This window comes from Gobio gobio (assembly GCF_949357685.1).
Source record: "Gobio gobio genome assembly, chromosome: 18".
NCBI classification, from domain to species: Eukaryota; Metazoa; Chordata; class Actinopteri; order Cypriniformes; family Gobionidae; genus Gobio; species Gobio gobio.
The window spans coordinates 33,483,246-33,501,828 of NC_137111.1; the positions used below are offsets into that span (position 1 = coordinate 33,483,246).

An 18,583-nucleotide genomic window follows, 5' to 3' on the forward strand; every position below is an offset into this window, starting at 1 on the left:
ATATACAGTGAGAAGAAAAATCAGCAGAACACTTAGCAGAGGAGGGTTGGAAATACTGTAAGAAACTATGTTTTTAGTTGAAATTTGAACAAGTTGTCACGCAGAGTAAGAGGGAGAGAATTCCAGAGTTTCGGAGACACAGCACTGAATGATCTACCACCCATAGTTGAAAGACGGAAACAAGGTACAGTTTGCAGTTTTAGTTCAGATGACCGGAGAGAACGAGGAGGAGAATAACAGTGCAGAAGTTCAGATAAATAATGGGGAGCAAGTCCATGAAGACATGCAAAATAATTTTATACTGGATGCGGACAGAAATATATATATATATATATATATATATATATATATATATATATATATATATATATATATATATATATGTTTTTTTTTTCTTTTCTTTTTTTCTTTCTTCCCTATAGGGTTAGTCCCACTCATTTGCAGGGTCTGCTTAATCGGAATTATCCACACACACACACACACACACACACACACACATTGGATTTGACACAGGTTTTACTGAGAGTGCTGGGACACACTCACATAGCCATTTTGACATATCAAATCCACGATGTCTGTGGAGAAACTGGAGCACCTGGAGAAAACGCACGCTGACACGGGGAGAACATGCAAACTCCACACAGAAAGGACTCCTGGCTCAGCTGGGGCGTAACGATGGACCTTCTTGCTGTGAGGCAACAGTGCTACCCACTGAGCCGCCCTTGAAATATTATTACAGTTTAAAGAAACTGTTTTCTATTTTAATATATTTGAATATGTAATTTACTCCTTTGCTGGCAAAGCTGAATTTTCAGCAGCCATTACTCAGTTATAAGGTTCACATGATCCTTCAGAAATTATTTTAATATGCTGATTTGGTGCTCAAGAAACATTTCTTTCTTGTAATAAATGTTGAAAACTACTGATACATATTCAATGTTTTCATAAAAAACATATTCAATGTTTTCATAAAAAACATTGAAAAGTTTTTTGCATTACAAGTATTGTAGAAGTATGGGAGAATTACTAGAGCAAATAAAAGTAGAAACTTCCTGAGAGGTCAATTAGAAAATCGCCTGCAGCTTTAATTCTTGATTGACTTTGGCAGGGGAGCAGGAAAAAAACAAACAAAAAAACCTGAAATGTAACATAAAATAGGCCTTTATTTCACAGTCACCTCTACATTAGATCGAACACTTCTGACAATCAGTCCTGATAAAAAAAAAAATCCCATTATGGGTTTTTCTGGCAGGACAGATGGTGTGGGAACACATTGAGAACAAATAAAAATTACATTGTCCCTCTGTAGGGTGGTCTGATTTCTTTCGGAAGGTACAGAACGACTATCTCCCTCATGGAAAAAGCTGCAGTATGACTAGAGGATGGACAGAGGAAATGGTCTTTTCCGGTTGTTGTTTTTTCAGGGCTTCCCCAGTCACAGTAAGGTGCTTTTTTGGGATACATTCTTTCAGTGCTCACAGTGGTTCTAATCTACATAGTTATTCATCACATTCTAAAAAACAGAAAATAATAGTCCTGTTTCAGATACATTTATACTTGCAGTTGCACTACATGAATGCATTCGACTTGCATGCATTAATAATCACAAAAAAGACCACAAAATGGCTTTTAAACTACAAAGACCACTGATCCATGTAAAACACAAGATGACATTCCTTTACATTAAGTTAGTGTCAACTATATCCATTGCCAGGATCATAAAGAGACTTACAGCAATCTCTCATAAATCTCTGAAATATTTGATAATGTTGTCAGCTACCAACAAGAGTAGAGTATCTAATATTTTACCATGTTTAAAACAAGAATTCTACATATTTTCCTCAAACATGAGCACAAAAAATGCAAAGAAAAAGTCTGGGGCCCGATCATAAGCCACTGTATATCAGAGGCAGAACATGAGGACCAGAAGCCCTGTTTTTTTTTGCCCATGTTTGAAATGCAGCGAACACCCTGCTACATTAGCGGCCCTGCAGAGATTCGTCTTTGAAGTCTTTATCATGGGAAAAGCCCTCCGAAGTCCGCTGAGGGCCCAGTCCGCATGCAGGCCTCCAGCAGCAGCTCTTTCCCTGTGGTCGTGATGACTTCCTCCTGAGAATCAACAGATGTTGCCATTATTCAGAGTGCTGTGCACTCTCATAACAAGAGTACAAGATTTGAAGTCTGTTTTCTTATACACAAATGCCTGAAATCATCATATGCTAAAAAATGCGCATGCTATGTGTCATTCGATGTATTTTACATATGTCAAATGTGGCCTGAAATAGTGAGGGCAGCCTTGTTTCCAGCACTGCTACGTTTCAAGATAAATCTGAGTTGCTTTTTTATTCATCCTGTGATTGCTATTGAATTCTGCATGCTTTTCTAGCTGAGCTAAACCTGTTGTAATTTTCATGTATATGTCGACAGGTTCTCTACAGCATTTTTTTATTTATTTTTACCATATTGCAGAGGCGTGAAGCGGGAACGCTTGTTGACAGTTGTACAACGTCGCCTGCATTTGCATGTAACTAAAGTCAGAGATTTCACAGCTTGTGACTCCAACTTTGACAGCATTCCAGACAGTGAAATACGTATCCATGGTTACACAGGGTATGCTGAAGGGATTTGTGGCTTGTGTTGATGTCGAGGAAGCTCTTTATAGTTATTGAAAGTTGCCTTAGTGCAAGTTACATTACAGTGTTTACCCCAGGAATCTGCTCTGACTCATAATCCATTTCTCAAATATTACAGCACATTTAGAGACTTCAAGACTGACTGAACTTTAACCTTGTTTAACTTTGCACCTTGTATCTGCACAAGGGTGGCACATGCTGTCATGTATCTAGACTTCAGTTCAGGGCTTCTCAGTGAGAACATTCTTCCGGGAATAATGTTTTTGCAAGTTTATTTATTTAATTTGATTGTAAGTCACTTCATCCCACCACTTTTTGTTCTCTGTTCAATGACAAACAGTTGCAAACGATTCAGTTCTTGACTGAACTTTCTGAATGTTTCAGACTGAATTGTGAACTGATTCAAAGGGATAATGCTGGCTAAAATGAAAATTCTCCCATCATTTACTCATCCTCATGCTGTCCCACAGGTATATGACTTTCTTGGTATAGATAGGGGAGAGCGGGGCACAACCTAATACAGGGTTAGTTGTAACACGCATGGTTTAAAACTTTCCACACATGCCAGGATGACGAAACTGAGTGTATTTACTAGTTGCCATATCAACATACAACACAGGTGGGGTGCGTTGTGACAATGCGTTACAATGAGCCCCTATTAGAACCATATTGTATTCTATACTTTTATGCATTCTTTTGAGAAACCATGAGAAAATGGGTGAATAATGAGTCAATGTTCAGAAATGATTCATTATTATTATGTTTTTAACTATATGCTGTATTGCTGTGTTTAGCGATGTGTTTGTTGTCAAACTCAAAAATGTGTATATTTTTACAGATAAAAAAAGCCATTATTTTATTTTAAAAAGTTAATAATTGTATTTTATTGACAAAATATTTTAGTTTGTTAAAAATGTAACATTTGAAGCTGTCATTTGGTCATGTTACATCCAAATGAACCCCACCTATGGGGCATGTTGGTCATATTTCACTTCCATTCTTTCGGGGTAAATCAAGAAAAAAGTATACACTGTATTAATGAAACAAAACCACATAATTGTACTAGACATGTGGGAAATTAATGTGGGAAAAAATTAATACTCTGAACCCCAAGTAGATTTTTACAAACTGAGAAAGTCAAAAAGCGTTAGGTTGTGCCCCGCTCTCCCCTAATCCATATATACGTATATAACATAAAGTAATACCAAACTTGTCAAGTCATGTAAATAATGCAAACGAGACTCAAAGCTTTGAGCTTTTTGTTTTCTGATGATTCGCCACCAGTGTTGGGGAGTAAATAGTTACATGTAACAGAATTACGGAAATTAATTATAAAATAAATGTGTGATTAAATTACAGTTGCTCATGAAAACGTTAATGATTACAAAGTGGTTACATCTGAATATTTTCTGTAAAATGCTAGGATATTTTGAATAATATTAATTTGTTGCTTTTGTTTTTGATGTGCACGATGCTTCCTGTCATTTAAAGGACGTTTAGTAAAGCAATGCTATTATGATGCTTTTGATTGGCTCTATTGTTTGAATTTGCAGAGCACCACCTCTGCCAATTACATCAATCCACATTGCTGCTGAAAGCTTTAGGCTACATCTTGTCTGAGAGTTACCACCATGGCAAGTGATAAAAATGTGTTCCAGTACTGGAAATGAAAAAATATTTTCATCCAGAAATCTGTATTTAACCTCAGAACAATCTCAAAGTAAAAAGAGGTGCTAAAATCTGATTTTGTGGTGGCTGTTCTTTAAAATTAAAGTATTATAATCTTAATTCAAGTGATGAAGGATTTTGAAAGTCTGACAGTAATCAGTGTTGAGTACTACTGTAAGTTTAACCCTGCTTGGTTTAAATGTTTGAAAAGTAATTTAGAAAAGAAATTTAGAAAAGTAATCAAAAAAGTAATCAAATGTAATCAGTCATATGGGCTTGGAACATCATGCAGGGGAGTAAATAATGACATAATTTTCATTTTTTTGTGAACTATCCCAAAAAGGGAAGAGGAGAGATAAAGGCACAAACTTGCGCTAGCAAAAATCCCCTAGCTGTATCCCATTTCAGAGGCTGCATCCTTCAAAGGACACAGACTTCAAAGGTACATAATAAATAATAAAGAGTACATAATAAAGAGTATACACTATATAAAATCGCATCTTTGTAAGATATAAGTTAAGATGGAACCTAATAGTGTAAGCCAGGAATTTCTCTCAAAAACATTCAAATTCTTGTTAGGACTTATTGTAAATGATTCATATAGTAATATGAAAATTATTTTTCTATTTTCTTTTGGTTTGTGTAGAGACATTTGTTTTTATTTTTATCTTTTGCATTCTTGATGTAAAAATCCATTTACACACATGTCACACAAAAGCTTTCTGAAGTTGCCATTCTGCTCTCTTACCTTGTGGAAGTCAATAAGGTCAGCAAGGGTGGCATGACGGTTTTGGTCCACGCCCAGAAAGCTGTAATAGTCCCCAGAAGCATCGATAAGGAAATGCTTGAAACCGCTGGCTGTGCGATAGGACAGTGTGTAGCCCCATATTCTTTCACTGACCCGTACCAAGAAAGAACCCTCAGCAGAATTCATAAGCAGTCTCTCTGAGTCCTCTCGAGAAATGATACCTTCAGGATAGACATCACAGTCAACTGTCATTGGAGAGTTAATCATGTGTAGGCCTACTGTACACTAATTTAAACTCCCCAAAACGTTCACATAGTTTTTTGCTCATGTTAACTAAAGCACCTCAAAGATCCTGACTTGTTTTACCCTTGTGAAAAAGAAATGCACTTTAGCATACTTTAAAAAAAATTATATTTTGGAAATAATAAGTGATAACTGAATTTTAATGGCATGTTTTTGTACTATAATTTTAATTTATATTAAATGCAATTAGTTGAACTTAAAAGTGTGTTTAAGAGAGATGTTTCCAAACACTGTTCCGAACTGTGATTGGAAACACCCATGTCACGTGACTAGTGCTAAATGAAGCTTCAAGTGTTTCATCAGGGCTGCGTTCAGCCCCGACAAAACGTTGCAAAACGTTTTTTAAACGGAAACGGTGCTGCGTTGAACACCCTGTTCTGTTGGTGCAAGAGTTGTAACTATGGCAGCCGAGAAGGCCATTCTTTGTGTTCTTTTTGAGGAATTTTCGGAGCATGATGAAATCGATATAAATACGTGTTTAATACTGCAAAATACAAGCAATCACTGCCTTTGCCATCCAGAATAAAAGACAACATCCCAATCCCATTTATTTAACTTTTTTATCCCCTGGTAATCAATTCTAATTTAAATCATTTTATTTCTAGTTCTTACTTTTTTAATAGCTTGTATTTTCTTTCTCACTTTATGTCAAGCAATTACCATAAATGAAATTTGGTATATAAATAAACTTGCCTTGCAATGAAGCTAAATATATAAATAAATACATCATCATGTTGATTATATATATATATATATATATATATATATATATATATATATATATATATATATATATATATATATATATATATATATATAAAACTCTTACGACAATCATGTCTTCTAATATCTTCAATTGTTGTGTATACCGAGCTGCAGTGGACACATTTGTAAACATCTTTACTTGGACCCATTGCGTGAGCTGTCTCTTTAATACTGCGTGGTTTATATACATGTTGCTGCTGATTGGGCTGACATATTTGACACACCCACCAAACGAGAAAAAACGCATCTCAAACCCGTTGCACACCGTTACACACCGTTTCCAGGAAACTTGACGTTCAACCGGAAACCGTAGCAAAACGTTGCGCACCGGTTTGAGCTTTGAACGTGCCCCAGGTGGTGCTTGTCGAAACTAGCCTGGCTCCGCCCTCCTACGTACTTCCGCTCAATTTTAATTTTCCTTCAGTACTCCGTCTGGGACTGTGGTATATTCTTGGGTTTTCTCCGAACAAATTTTTACCAGTCCAATCAGCGAACAGAGGGAGTGGCTGAGAACGATGACGTTGATGTCCTGCGCTAGTTTGAGTTGTAGTTCAGTAATGGCGGCGGAGAAAGATGCGAGCGAAGCCATTCATTCAGTTGTGGTACCACTGCCGAGTATCCAGAAGTTAAAGCCGGAGCAAGAACAATCTTTGCTGAGTTTTGTTGGTGGCCATGATATTGTGGCCCTCCTCCCCACGGGGTTTGGGAAAAGTTTGATTTTCCAGCTCGCTCTGTTAGTGGTGAAGGAGTTGGCTGAAGCCCTATTCGGACGGTAATTGTTTCTCGTGGGGTTGACATCATTTACAGGGGCTAGTCAGTGATTTTATTGCCATCCGTCTCCCACCACCCGTGTAAAAATCCCCGGCCGAATTACCTACTGTTTTAGACAAACACCAAGGTCGTGTGGTAATTTAATTGCTGTCCGAGTCCACATCTCTGAGTTTTCAAGAATATATCACTTCAAAATTCACTGTTTATATCCTTTTTGACCACTGCAGAGCACCGTGCTGTTGCGCTTCGCTGTAATAATTTGGATGCATTTATAGACTTGTATTTCTTTAAATGCCGGCAAGTATTTAAAAGAGCAGTATATTTCATCACCACTCAAATAATAAAAAGAAGAAAAGCACGAAAACATTTGAATCGGGCCGTTATTTACGGCAGCATTTATTCTTATCATACCAAGCATGCGCGTTCCCGATCTCAAAACTCCACTGTGAATAAATCACAATCCGAATGCACAAGTTTTAGGCTTTATCACTGAGGTGGCATGCACAATCTGCACATTTATTTTTACGGACTTCCATGTAAGAAACAGAGGTGAACGGTGCATGACATACGTCACGACCAAACGTTAGCGATTGGTTATGGCAGATCCAGAGTGGCTCTGGGAAGATCCAATTGTTTTAAACTCCAAGAGTATCCGCCTTCAAGGAAGTAAACGCTTGTCAATGTAGAGTGGCCAGACTCTCTGTACAAATGAAATGTACGAGAGTCTGGTAAGACCAGGCTATGTCGAAACTGTGTTTGATTGAAAGGGGCGGGAACAAACCACACAGTCACACATCTGTATGAACCTAATTCCCCTTTAAAAGTGAAGTTCATGCAGTACCTCTTGGGTTTTTGTGAGAGGAGAGAGATTTTGTGATAGCAGTGATTTTCCCTCATTTGTATGTACTTGCTAAAAAAAATATTTGTGCATGCCAGCAACTAGTGTCCCTTGTGAGAGGATTTTTTCAAAGGCTGGAGAAATTATATGTAAAAAAAGAAGTCGGCTAAGTCTTTCAACAGCAGAGCAAATCATATATTTGATTGAAAATGTTGTGTAAAAAATGTGACACATTGTGGCTTTATTTTATTAATGTTCCTTTTTCATTACCAAAAAAAAAAAAAAAAACCTAGTTAGCCACAATGTGGAGGCTACAGGTTACAAAACCAAGATCATGTAGTAGTCAGACAGATGTTAAAAACTTTTTTTTTTTTTTTCATCATTGTCAAGGTTATTTCAGATCAACACATGCAAGTGACCACTAAGTGTCGCCGTAGAGACGGGTATCGGATTGATTCGAAGTTTCAAAACAATATGACACATTTGCTTCAACTGTTTCAGTGTTTCACGAAGCCTCGGTCTGCCCATCACTTTTTTGACATACTTAGTACATTGTTACTTCTTTTACATCATTACTTCTTTGAAAGATGGTTAAAGTGTACAGCCAAATGTACTGGCAAACTGTCACGTGTGCTCAGGCAGGAAGGCAAAGACAGGTAAATGCACATCTCCAAAGAAGGTTTAATGAATAAGGATTCTCAGGTGAGTCAATACAGATAGGTACACAACACACTATACAAAGACGAGACCAAACACAGACTGAAAGAAATGAGAGAACTAAATACGAACAGAAACGAGTTAATTAACAGGACACAGCTGAACAGAACTAAACTAAAGAGAGTATCCATGGGGACAGATGATTGGCGGGAAACTGAACAAAGAAACATGTGACAGATGAAAACAGGAAGTCCTTAGAACAAAACAGAACATAACTGTGACATAAACTAAAATATACTCTTTTGAAGCGTCGACAATACATTTTGGTCCAAAAATAACAAAAACTAAAACTTTATTAAGCATTGTCTTCTCTTCCGGTTTTGTTTGAATCCGCGTTCACGACGCATATTTTTTTTTAAATGGTGCGTAAGTGTGCATGTCCCGGATGCCCTAATCACTTATTAATACACCAGATAACACGTCACAGCGTCTTACGTCAGCAGCGTCACTGTGGCGTCGTGAACGCGGATTCAAACAAAACCGGAAGAGAAGACAATGCTTAAAGCAGCACTAGGTAGTTTTTGCTCTCGGGGTCCCCCTACAGTTGAGAAACAGTATTGTCCTCTACTACTGTCGTAAACTGTCATTCTACATCAGGGGATGCATCGCACGTGCATTTGTTGACATGACAACTATGATAGCCCTAATCACTGCGGGAGGAGTTCACCTGTCTATGGAGTTCACATGCAGGTGTTCTGCTTGCGTCGCGTGTGAAATGTCTTCATCCCAGGTACAGTGGCATATGTTTCAGCATGTCATATGAATATAATTTCATGGGTTTTATTTTTTTCAAACGCCAAATGATCGCGATGCTCACGTTTACAAGCCAGCGTCATTATAGTAGCCAAGTCTATTGGTTCCCGTTTTACAGAATCTATATGATACTTCAATTCAATGTTTGAGTGGTAGGTAATAACCATATATCGTCAATATTATAATATCAAGCTACCCTAGATGAATATGCAAATTTGAAAAATCGATTTGCATTATAGCTTGAGGAAAGACAAATAAACCAATATCACAGACATGTTAGGTATCCTAAAATATGATTTTGTTCTTACGTATTTACTTGCAAAAATGTAGCCCCTCCTCCTTCAGCTCACGCCAACGAGCAAACGCTGGCCCAATGTTGATCCTCGTCCTGCCTTTAATCCGATCACTTTCTCGTTTCCTCTTTTTGCTTTCCTCCGACAAAACCTTTGCTTTCTTATTTTTCTGTGCTGCTTCGGCCATGACTATAACATTCGGCAAACAAATGATAGTTTTTCTCGCACGTCCGAATTTAAGGAAGTGGGGGTGGTGGTGGAAGTGACGTATATGCCGTAAAGCAGTTGAATTTTGTAGTTCTTTTTTTTTCTTCAGGGGTTTCTACCCGAAACCCGAAGTTTAAAAGTACGATTAAAAACGATACAGACCCCGTCAGGCTATGGCAGACGTGTCATTCAACCTATTGTAAGTCGATGTATCATCACAAGAGGTTTGAAAATATATTATAAAGGTTGAAAAGTTACCTAGTGCTGCTTTAATAAAGTCTTAGTTTTTGTTATTTTTGGACCAAAATGTATTGTCGACGCTTCAAAAGAGTCTAACTAACCAAATGATGTCACATATGGACTACTTTAATGATGTTTTCATTACCTTTCTGGACGTGGACAGCAAAGTGTGCATACACTTACATTCAAAGGACTGAAAGCCCTTGGACTAAATCTAAAATATCTTAAACTGTGTTCCGAGGATGAACGGAGGTCTTACGGGTGTGGAACAACATTGGGGTGAGTCATTAATGGAAGAAATTTCATTTTTGGGTGAACTAACCCTTTAAGAAACAGCCATGAAAGTGTACTATTTTTAAGTGGCCTTTTATTTAATTCTGCAAATATATATATTTTTAAGATGTGTAAAAAGAACACATTCAATGAGCACACTTCCTTTTCACAAAGGTAATGACCTTTAAAGAGTAGTTTAAGCATTTCAGCATTGTTTCCATTGTAATCTTGTTATCTCTGTAAAAGAGTCATCAGGTGCAAGGTTGAAAGTGGTATAGTATGTTTTTTCCATGTATCTGTACCAGCAATGTTGGTGTAAATCTACACCATGGCTTGTATATGTGTGTCAGTAAGGGTATGAATGAGTGTGCATTGTTGGATCTCTTATCTAGACGCATCTATTCAGAATCACACAGACTGATGTGTGGCCCACATTACGTTGGAATTTCCGACACTCACAAGCCTATTAATCTGCTCTCTTGTCATTTAACCAGGAGTCACACACTGTAACCCAATCAAACATGACAAAGCTGCAGGACTCACGCCAGTAATTAGCCTAGCAAAACCTTTGAATTATTGAGCACTCCCCTCAATTTCTCTCTACTGTCTGTCCGTGTACAAGTAGACACACACACCACTGCTCTCCATCTGTTGGTCGGCAGTTTCTGGTTTCAAAACAAGGCCGCATATTCCATACTCCATTTCTCTCTCCTAGTGGATCTGGTTGACAGTGTGTACAAGAGGGTAAAAGGGCAGAGTTCTGTTATCTGCTTGAGTGGTGCAAGCATATGTCTGGGATGCTAAAACTACTCATGTTTCCCACTTGCTTACAGCACAGTCATTTTCTGCTATGTTCTGCAATTAATGTCGACATTGGCAAGCTATTTATGTTCCATACAATTTATAAGGTGATAATAGATTTCAATTTATCGTATAGTATAACCAGAGACAACAGAGAGATCATTAAGAAACCTTACCGTGGAACCATGGGGCGATAGCATTGCCATTCCTTTCATGCCCCGCCTGTTTTGGTTTCTGCTCTTCAGTAAACCAGAGAATAACCAACTCCCTGGAACTGGGTCGTGGTGTCCGCAACCATGCAGGGCTAATGGGAAAGGAGAGCTCTAATTTACAGATCTGCACAGCTCTTGATATGGTGCATAAAGAAAAGACAGCTTAATCCAGCCTAAGATGGTTTGCTGGTCCACCAGCCTATTCAAAAATACTGGGTTTGCCTATATTGGAAGACTTAAAGATGGCAGAGCAGCTGAACCAACTGAACACCATCGTGGCCAGCTAGACTGGCTTAAACCAGCTTGGCTGGTCTGAAGTGTTTCTTTGGTAGGGAATTGTAGCACATGTGTTATGGATGCACATTAAATTGGTACCATATGTTGTATGATATTAGACATTTTTTACATTTTGATATTAATTGATTACACACACATATATATATAAATAATACTGTTAAATGTAATCTTTAGCAAATTTCAAAATAAATAAAATAATGCTGTACATTATCATTTTTCATTTTTAGTATTTAAAATGAGTTTTCTTAAATCACTATATAGTATAACCTATTTAAAGTTCTAGTTCAAACAAAAATGAAAATTACCCCATGATTTACTCACCCTCAAGCCATCCTAGGTGTATATGACTTTCTTCTTTCAGACTAATACAGTCGGAGATGTATTAAATAATGTCCTGGCTCTTCCAAGCCTTATAATGGCAGTGAATAAAGGACATGATTTTGAAGCCCAAAAAGTGCATCCATCCATCCATCATAAAATATATCAGCTCTCTTAATATAGGCCTTCGGATGCGAAACGATGCGGTTTTGTAAGAAAAATATCTATATTTATAACTTTATAGACTAAAATAACTAGCTTTCTGCAGACGGCCTACGCAAGTCGACTTGCGCCAAAAGAGTAACCCCTTGACACGATGTAGGAGTAGCGTAAGCTTTGATGCAACAAACTCAAGCTCCTCTTCTCTTATATCTGAAAGAAGAAAGTCATATACACCTATAGGATGGCTTGAGGGTGAGTAAATCATGGGGTAATTAGAATTTTTGGGTGAACTATCCCTTAAATATCACATACTGTTATTTCTCTACAGAATGGTTACCTGTCCATTAGTGGTTGTGCTGTTGTACTATGCCTGCGGCTTTGTCTGCGGCGGTACAAAGGAGGTTCTGCACGTTGAATGCCAGGCCTGGGTTTGACTTCATTGCTGGAGACAGGACTAGCAGATGGTTCAATGAAAGTACTGTGTCTCCGGTGGGATTGTTTCTGGAAGTGGCCACTCAGGCCAGCAACGTGGCCTTTCTCTATAGCCCGTAGTGACTGGCGCTTATACTCATCTCTTGCCCAGCGAGCCTTCCGTGTCATCTCCTTATCAGCTGCTTTGGAGCGACGTACTAAAGAGGAGGAAGAAGAAAGAATAGATTGGTCACAAAATCTATCTATCTATCTATCTATCTATCTATCTATCTATCTATCTATCTATCTATCTATCTATCTATCTATCTATCTATCTATCTATCTATCTATCTATCTATCTATCTATCTATCTATCTATCTATCTATCTATCTATCTATCTATCTATCTATCTATCTATCTATCTATCTATCTATCTATCTATCTATCTATCTATCTATCTATCTATCTATCTATCTATCTATCTATCTATCTATCTATCTATCTATCTATTTCACATTTACACAACAGGCTGAAGCGGTAAAGAGATTCAAATTTTGTAGATGTAAAGAAGAAACATAAACAATAAGCAGAAAAAGGGTTTGACAGATGGAAATGCATATGAAGAAATAACATCTTCACTCGCATTGTTCCTCCCACTCTTTGTCACGTTGTTCATTTTTTTTTTGTTCTTGCTCAAGGGACATATATAGCTCCTTCGCTCTTTTTTCCTCTGCACGTCGTATCTCCTCCTCTTCCCTCTGCCTCTCCTCTTCCTCTTGTTTCTGTGTGAGAGTAACATAGAAAGTTTTTTTTTTTTTGTGAGACAGAGAGAGAGAGTGTGTGTTGTCAAATCATATGCACCTCAGTCCTTACTTAGCCTCAGTATGTTGTTCTAACTCTTGCAGCACTAATGAATTAGCACCAGTGGCTCATTAGCTGTGTTGAAATGGAAATCATTTGGTTGAATAATTAATCCTCGAGGACAGTAACATGTGGCAGCATGGTTGTTTGAGATACTTAAGCTGTGTAATTATTGGCATAAGGTAATTACCAATGAGGCATTATCTGAAAACAGACACCCAGACCACTATAGAGTCCAAAAACTTGACTGCAGTTAATATTGTTCCTTCAATTTAGTACTGAGGTTTCTTTTACTTCAAGTTTGCTGACATAGTTGCCCTATATTGAAGTGCCTCTTCATATAACTGAAGCACATCTAACTAAAAGCTAGACAGCTACCCTTTTCTTTTCACTCTTCTCCATACCTTTTGCCTCAACAGTTTTTTTAAAAAGATTTCTTAAAGAGTATTGTGAGAGAAACACTTCAAACTTTAATGACTCAGCACTTTCCAGTAAGAGGGATGATATGTGGGCTTTGATAAATGAGCTCTTTAATATTTGACAAGTTTCTTTAGAAGGTCTCATTACCAGGCTGCAAATCATGGATAACCATCAAAGCCTCTTTGGGAATCTGCAGTGTGAATATTGAAAAATGGTCGTGCCGCCACCCTTGTCTGCCCTGACTCCTCCTACGTTCTGCCGTTTCCTTTTTTTCCTCTTTGAAAAGATGATGCAATCACCGCAACTTCTGAATAACTAATCTTGCAGCATTGATGCCTTTAGGATGTAATTTCCTTTAAGATTAATTTACTTCTCCCCTCACTTTCTTGCTAAATTGACATGCTTTTTGGCTTGTAGAATTATCAAGCATCTAGATTTTGGGTCAATGACATCATCTCAAATGCTAATTTATTTATACAACAGGCATGTGACGGTATAAAATGTTCATATCACGATAATTACTATTGCCTTTATAACGGTATACAGTATTATTACGATGGTTGAAAAAGTTCCAAAAAGGTGTCATTCTATAAGAGGTTTAATAATTTTTTTTCTTATAACAAAAAGAGCTCTGAACATTTGAATATAAAACAAAAATAAACAAATGTTTCCAAGAGATTAAAGTGCAAGAGAATTATAAAGAACAATAGGCAACAATTTCCTTTCATTTTCCTAAGCACTCTTATTTGTCATTGAATCTTTTACACTATAACACGACTTCTCACAACATCAACCAAAACAGCCTCAGCTCTGCGTAATACATTTTCGGTTTCATTTAGCCTCAAAGTGGGAAGCAACTAAGACTAACATGACAAACAAAAGTACATACATAGACTGTTCAGGAGAACTAGAAAAGCACTCAGCCCTAGTTTTTGTCGTTGATGCAGCAAGTTGCCTTCCTGTTGGTTTCAGATTGAGTATTGATTGCCTGGTTGTTTTCCTCATTGTTCTCTGTCTTTCAAAGGGAGGTACAGAGAATAGAAGTACAGAGGGCCAACCTAAGCAGTCGTTCCACACACTTACCTAAATAATTTACAGAGAGTTTGGTGGAAAACAACATCCACCAAACGAATGTTAGACCCTAAAGGGGGACATCAGTGCAGGTCTCCAACAAGTAATTGATCACATGGATTGTTTTGTGACTCCCACTGCTAAGTTAGTCCCATGACTCTCTAGCAGATAGTTTGGATCCTTGTGGAACACTGGAAACCATTTTTGTCTTGCTGAGGCCAATTAGTGCATTCTCATTTTGCAGCACAGTTAGAAGTTTGAGGGGTTTGTTGATCAATCACCTTTAGTTTTTCCCGTATACTTTCCTCTTCCTGTTTGGCTGCCTTTCTGTCCTCGGCTTCTTCCTTCCACTTTCCTGCCACTAAACGTGCTTTTTCCTTTGCAATGGCATCTCTGAACTTTTTCTTTATTTCTTCTTCTTTCTTTCGCCTTGGAAAAAGCCAAAAAATAAGGTGGAAAATCTTTATCTAAATCTATTTGGAAAAATGACATGACATTTTAGTATAAACAAAGTAAACCTTAAGTTTCCATGTTCCAATTTCTAATCTAGTCGAAAGATACAGATAAACATCATGCAATTGTTCACAATCCTCACCACAGCTCCTGGGCTTCTAGCTGAGCCTGTCGCCTGGCTCTCTCTTCCATCAACTCTTTGACAATCACCTCGTATGGTTTGTCTCCAGGGGCGTCCCCCATTACCCAGACCCACACCTCACCATCTTTGCCCTGCAGCCACTGAATACTCTTCCTGTTTTCTGGAAACAGTGATAAAGGCAGATTTGACAGAGTTTCAGAGTTTGCTGTTAGCATATTGCTAAGCTAATACCTTTAGTGCAAACATTAATTTCACAAATATTGTAGAAAAGAATAAACATATATATATATTTGGCCATGTCACAGTACTCACTGATATGGTCTTTTTCACTAAGGTTATGAAGCTGCCAAAAGAAATGATAGCTAAATGTAAAATATATCAAAACTATCTACTGAGGCTATATTGTGTGTTGAGGTGAATTCTGTTTTTGTGTCCAAACATCTACTTCAAATGGGAATGCTATCTCAACAGCTGTTTATGAGCACTATTCATTTATTGTGCACAGGTGTACACTCCAGTCTCCAGACACCAATATTTTAACAATTCATAAAACATGTTTTACCGTCTGGCCAACTGAGATTTCATTGTGTATATACAGTATTCATATTATGATGAATACTGTGAATACTTATGTGGCTGTGAATACTTATGTTCATGGGTTTTTTATTTTTAAATTTGCTAATATTTATTTTTAAATTTGCAAAGATTTTAAACAAACTTCTTTCACGTTGTCATTATGGGGTATTGTTTGTAGAATTTATGAAAAAAATATGAATTTAATCCATTTTGAAATAAGGCTGTAACATAACAAAATGTGGAAAAAGTGAAGCGCTGTGAATACTTTCTGGATGCACTGTAGGGCTAGGAAAGATTTGCTTGCCGGACCCACCATCTCTCTCCTTGGTCAGGGGACTTTCCCAGCTTCCCTCTTGGCTCTCACACGCCATCCATCGTCGCACCTGCTCCTGACGTATTTTGTAGAAAAGAATCTGCTTCTGCTCCTCATTAAGTTCGTCCAGAAGCTCTGGATCCACAAACATGTCTCTCAAGATCTGTTGCATCATTTTGAACTGCCAGAATATCCTCTCCAGGAACACGCAGGGAAAACTGCCAGATATATTTGCAGCAGTATTCTTTCAAAAAAAGTCAAACAAGGTGAAGCGTTAACTACCATATCAGCATGCTTGCCTGAAACAGCCTGCAACGTTTTACACATATAAAATGTAACTGATTCTTCAACAGTAAATGCCCTGAGACTGTAACACAGTTCCCACTTTATTTATATTGACTTTTATGTGTTAGGCACTGTTGGTTTTAGAAAAATGTTTTTTAGGTAGTTGTTGCAAAACAATTTACAGGTTGTATGCAGAATAAAAGTCACAAATCACTATAAAGTGTAATAAATTGGTACTTTGTTAATCAGGGATGGCTTAAATGGATCCAAATTAAAGTAAAGACATTTATAATGATGGCTGATAATACACTTCTACATGCACATCCTGATTTTTCAGAGTTAAACACATTCCTGGGTCAACAATTTTGTTGATCCTGGAACAACGTTCCTGTCTGAAAATTTTGCCCTAACCCTATCACTACCTCTAACCTAACCCTACCCATGAGTTATCTCTGAAATCAGAGGGAAATTATAGGTAAATAACACTGATGTAGAAGCACCTAACCCTGGTAGTAAGCCTTAACTTGACATGTAAACTGTAAACTTGTCCCTCAAATCTGGTTGATTGGAATGTTGTTCCAGTGTGCATTTGGTTAAATCAGGTTCTGCATTTCGATACATTTATTTAAAAAAATAAAAATAAAACAGTGTTGGCACTGTTTACAGACCTTCCAATCAAACTGTTTCTGGAACTGCTTTTTCTAGTCATTCACAATCCAGTTCTTTTTCTCATTCTACCCTTTTATTTTTATTTGCCAGTGTCATATTTTCTCTAAAAGGCCCGTATCTCAGAGTCTTCTCTTCACTAATGCAGATAAAGCTGGTCTGTAGTGTGTAATGTTCAATGAGGCTGTCAGCTGAGCTCCGGTCAGGTGTCTCTTTCTCAAGTTAGAGAGTCCGATGTTCTTATCCTCTTGTTGATGTGCATCTGGGCCATTCTCATCTTGCTCTATTCTGCTTAGATCCTGTTTCCTTTCTTCTTTCAAGATAGTATATGTTCATCTCTTAAAAGAATAGACTAAAATGTTTTTTTTTTTTTTTTTTTTTAAATTTAAATTTGAAAGAATGCAAGAAATGCAAGTGTACTGGCTACCTCAACAGCTGAAAAAAGATACTGTGTTGGGATTTACACTTCATCACACTTCATTTAGAAGGTCAAGCATTTTCAACTGTTCATAATAAAAAAGGATAAACACATTATTGTAATGATTGCTTAAAAAGGTTCCTGATATGCTTTTTTACATTTGAAACTTTCTTTAGGGTGTAAAGTTACAAAACCTAAATTCCACTTCCACTCTATGGGCCCTATTTTAACGATCTATGCACATGGTTTAAATCGCACGGCGTAAGTGCACTTAAGGTGTGTCTGAATTCACTTTTGCTAATTTAACAGTGGGAAAAATGGTTGTGGTCTTAAAAAGGTTGTCCCTATTCTCTTAATGAGTAATGGGTGTGTTTTGGGCGTAACATGCAACAAACCAACCAGTCTCTCATCTCCCATTCCCTTTAAAAGCCAGTGTCCATTTCGGATTTGCAATTTACATGGCGTAATTTGCAAGGGGAAAAACTGAATGCTTCTCGAGCAAGGAAACAGATCTGCTCGTCCAAAGACGCCTGCTTGCTCGTCATTACTGCAAATAGGTAGGCTAATTCTGATAAAATGTAATGATTTCCATCATCCATCTATCCATATTTATGTACACAATAAAAATCTTTTACATTTTAATCCTTTAATTTTTTCATATTTAAAAATGTTTGTGTGTCCCTGTGTGTGTAATAAGCAAAGTGACGCTCTTTGTGGACCCGCCTATAGGCGCATATTACTAACACACTCTTTAAATAACACAAAAAATACTGCGCTATTGACTTAAGACCAGGTTTCAGTTGCCTCAAAATAGCAACACGTCAACAAACACCTCGTTTTCAGATCAGCACTATAAAGGTATAAAGAACAACTGTAGCAGGCTAATAAATGCTAAGAAATGTAACAAATGTCTCATAAACAAATACAAATGCATCTAATAACGGCCATGGGCGCACAAATGGGTGCA

General features: G+C 37.4%; 1 protein-coding gene across 1 annotated transcript; it reads right to left on the bottom strand.

Moving 5' to 3' along the window:
- Window positions 1-1,147: 1,147 nt before the first annotated feature.
- Window positions 1,148-16,422, bottom strand: sh2d4ba (SH2 domain containing 4Ba; the record flags this gene model as incomplete). The annotated part of the gene is made up of 8 exons (XM_079842271.1): window positions 1,148-2,109; window positions 5,050-5,270; window positions 11,187-11,314; window positions 12,337-12,628; window positions 13,055-13,193; window positions 15,045-15,192; window positions 15,359-15,518; window positions 16,248-16,422. The coding sequence occupies 8 exons, from the start codon at window positions 16,420-16,422 to the stop codon at window positions 2,017-2,019; spliced, it is 1,356 nt and encodes a 451-aa protein (XP_079698397.1). The 3' UTR covers window positions 1,148-2,016.
- Between the last annotated feature and the right edge of the window lie 2,161 nt (window positions 16,423-18,583).